At 58.1% G+C, this 2,683-nt stretch overlaps 1 protein-coding gene across 1 annotated transcript; it reads right to left on the bottom strand.

Moving 5' to 3' along the window:
• Positions 1 to 1,851: 1,851 nt before the first annotated feature.
• On the bottom strand, positions 1,852 to 2,443 carry RAP2B (RAP2B, member of RAS oncogene family). The gene has a single exon (XM_042821108.1). The coding sequence runs from the start codon at positions 2,407 to 2,409 to the stop codon at positions 1,858 to 1,860; it is 552 nt and encodes a 183-aa protein (XP_042677042.1). The 5' UTR covers positions 2,410 to 2,443; the 3' UTR covers positions 1,852 to 1,857.
• Positions 2,444 to 2,683: the final 240 nt, after the last annotated feature.

Below are 2,683 nucleotides of genomic sequence, written 5' to 3'. Positions count from 1 at the left end.
CAAGCTTTCTTTCCAATGCATCATTCCTGTTAAAAGAAGCCCCTAATACTCAGCATCCAATTTTTTAGTAGGTATTGGATGCTGCTAAAATCAATACCCAATCTTCAACTAGAACATAATATTGTAATTTTAATGTCAATCATTGGGTTGAATTTAACAAAAGCCACTTCTGCCAGCGCTGAAGCAGAAAGCTTTCCTACTTAAAAGAAGAAATGATCAGATCAATGTTGGGCATCGAGGCAGCCAGATCGCGCCGGCCTAACTGAAAACCCTTCATGCAGCACTGCTCAATTTCTGCTTTCATGCAGTAAGACAATTTCAAGTTTTCTCGGCAGGGAGAGAAAGCTGCACTTTCTGTGTGCTAATCTTTGTAGAGGAGCTAAGAGGGAAAGGTAAAGGAGATCAGCAAAGCCCAGGTGCCCCAGCTCACTGAAGGTACAGCGTCCTCCCACCCCGCTCCCTCTTCAAATCATGAAACCACAATTTCCAGGCATTAAAATGCAAAGAGATGAAAAGCTGAGATTTCATAAATAACTGACTTTCAGACTCTTGCTCTACCAAACCAGGCCGCCCATAGCAAAGAACAGGGTGCTAACCTTCCAGACACTGCTGTTACAGCACAGGGCTTCCTACAGCTGCCCGCTGAGCGCAGCGCTCCGCGCCGGCTGCCTTCACACAGGACCGGGACCCAAACACAAGCGAAATTCTGTCTTACTGTTCCACTGGCAATTCAGTCATCTTGGGCTTCGGCATTTGGCCGTTTTGTTTAAACACCATCCTCAGCTAAATGAAGCCCCTCACACCCTTCTTACTGTGACTATGCTATGAACCAGGATTAACAGCCGATGTAATTAACGTTTAACAATTAACGTTTGTTCCACGTAGTACACAGAAGCGCACAAAGTTGTTTTCTAAAAAACAGCATTTGTATTAAAATTCTTAAAATGGATAGACATCTCTTAACTGCAGGTCTGGAATCAAAAGGACAGGTGTTAGAATTTTCTTGGTACGTCGCAATGTTGAGATTTCTTCTGCTGCTGGCTGGAGGTTCACCCCACACAACAATCATCATAAAACACAAAGAAGGAGGCGGAAAAAAAAAGCCCACCAAGTCCCAAAATGCTGAATTCTCACAAATTTGAAGTAAATGAAGGTCAAACTTGCAAGACGTGGAAATTACAGCTAAAAGGCTCGGGTGGAAACAAGAAATAAATCCCACCAACAATGGGCCCTTTTGTCCTGGCCTGTTCCGCACGATTACTGAGAGGGAACTGCGTGTGGGTTCCGAGTGGCAGAGAAGGGGATTCTGCGGCGCTCACAGGTTGGCACCGGCCGGCACGGGGTGCGGGGAAGGCACTGCGGGCACAGGGTGCGGGGGGCGGGGGGGCCGTGCCGCTCGGAGCGGGGCACTGCGGGCAGCGCCGACCCAGACAGAGCCCGGGAAGGAAGGAACGCCCCTCCCACCCACCGGAGGGGGGGATAAAATAACGAAATCACACACGCACGCACACCTAAACATTGTGCAGACTTGTAACGTTTTCACAGCTGATCGCAAAAAAAAAGAACCATTAAAAAATAACGCCCTGCCAATCTCCTGCGGACCCCCCGGGATACAGCAGGTCAACAAAATAGGGAATCCTTTCACAGGCGGTCGCGCCGCCCCGCGCTCCGTCCGGTCCCGGTCCGGGTGGACGCGCCGCTCCCCGCGCCGCGCTCCACCTTGCATAGCGTGTCGGGGCGCCCGGCCGGCCCCGTTACGGCCGCGGCCCGGAGCGGAGCAGCGCGGCGGGGCGGGCGGGAGGCGGCGCCCCGTGCCCGGCCCGGGCGGTGCGGGGCCGCGTCCGTCCCCGCGGGCGCTCAGAGGATGGCGCAGGCGGCGCAGCAGGGCTCGTCCCCGCCGGGCTGCGCGGCGTAGTTCATCTGGCGGACGATCTCGGCGAACAGCTCGTCCACCGAGGCTTTGTGCTTGGCCGAGGTCTCCATGAAGGGGCAGCTCCACTCCTCGGCCAGCGCCTTGCCCTCCCCGAAGGACACCTCCCGCTCGCCCTCCAGGTCCACCTTGTTGCCCACCAGGATCATGGGCACCCGCTCGTACCGCTTGACGCGGATGATCTGGTCCCGCATGGGCTTTATGTCCTGGAAGCTCTGCTGGTTCACCAGGCTGTACACCAGGATGAAGCCCTGCCCGTTCTTGATGTAGAGGTCCCGCATGGAGGCGAACTGCTCGGTGCCCGCCGTGTCCAGGATCTCCAGCACGGACGGCGAGGAGTCCACCTCGATCTCCTTGCGGTAGAAGTCCTCGATGGTGGGGTCGTACTTCTCGATGAACGAGCCGGTGACGAACTGCACGGTGAGGGCGGACTTGCCCACGCCGCCCGAGCCCAGCACCACCACCTTGTACTCCCGCATGGCTCCGGAGCGCCTCCCGTGCGGCGCCGCCGCTCTCCGCCCGCCCTCGCGGAGGGAAGGAGGGCCGCTCCCTCCGGCCGCTCTCCGGCGCCGGGGCGGAGAAGGGGCGGCCGCGCCTCGCGGAGCCGCGCCGGGCGAGCCCCGCCGGGCAGCGCCGCGCCCCGGGGAGGGGCGGGCAGCGGGGCCTGCGCGGAGAGGAGGGGAAGGGGCGGGGAGCGCCCCGCAGAGCGGCCCTCCGCCCGCGGCCGTCCGTCATTGGCGGCTTCGGAGTACG

Source organism: Centrocercus urophasianus, unplaced genomic scaffold (assembly GCF_019232065.1).
Source record: "Centrocercus urophasianus isolate 14NV4802_14NV808 unplaced genomic scaffold, USGS_Curo_1.0 seq_19, whole genome shotgun sequence".
In the NCBI taxonomy this organism is placed as follows: Eukaryota; Metazoa; Chordata; class Aves; order Galliformes; family Phasianidae; genus Centrocercus; species Centrocercus urophasianus.
Note: the sequence above shows the minus strand (reverse complement) of the source record. Positions and strands in the feature narration are given on the sequence as shown.

Coding starts and splice junctions, on each gene's coding strand:
- RAP2B (XM_042821108.1), bottom strand. CDS start 2,409: ATGCGGGAGTACAAGGTGGTGGTGCTGGGCTCGGGCGGCGTGGGCAAG.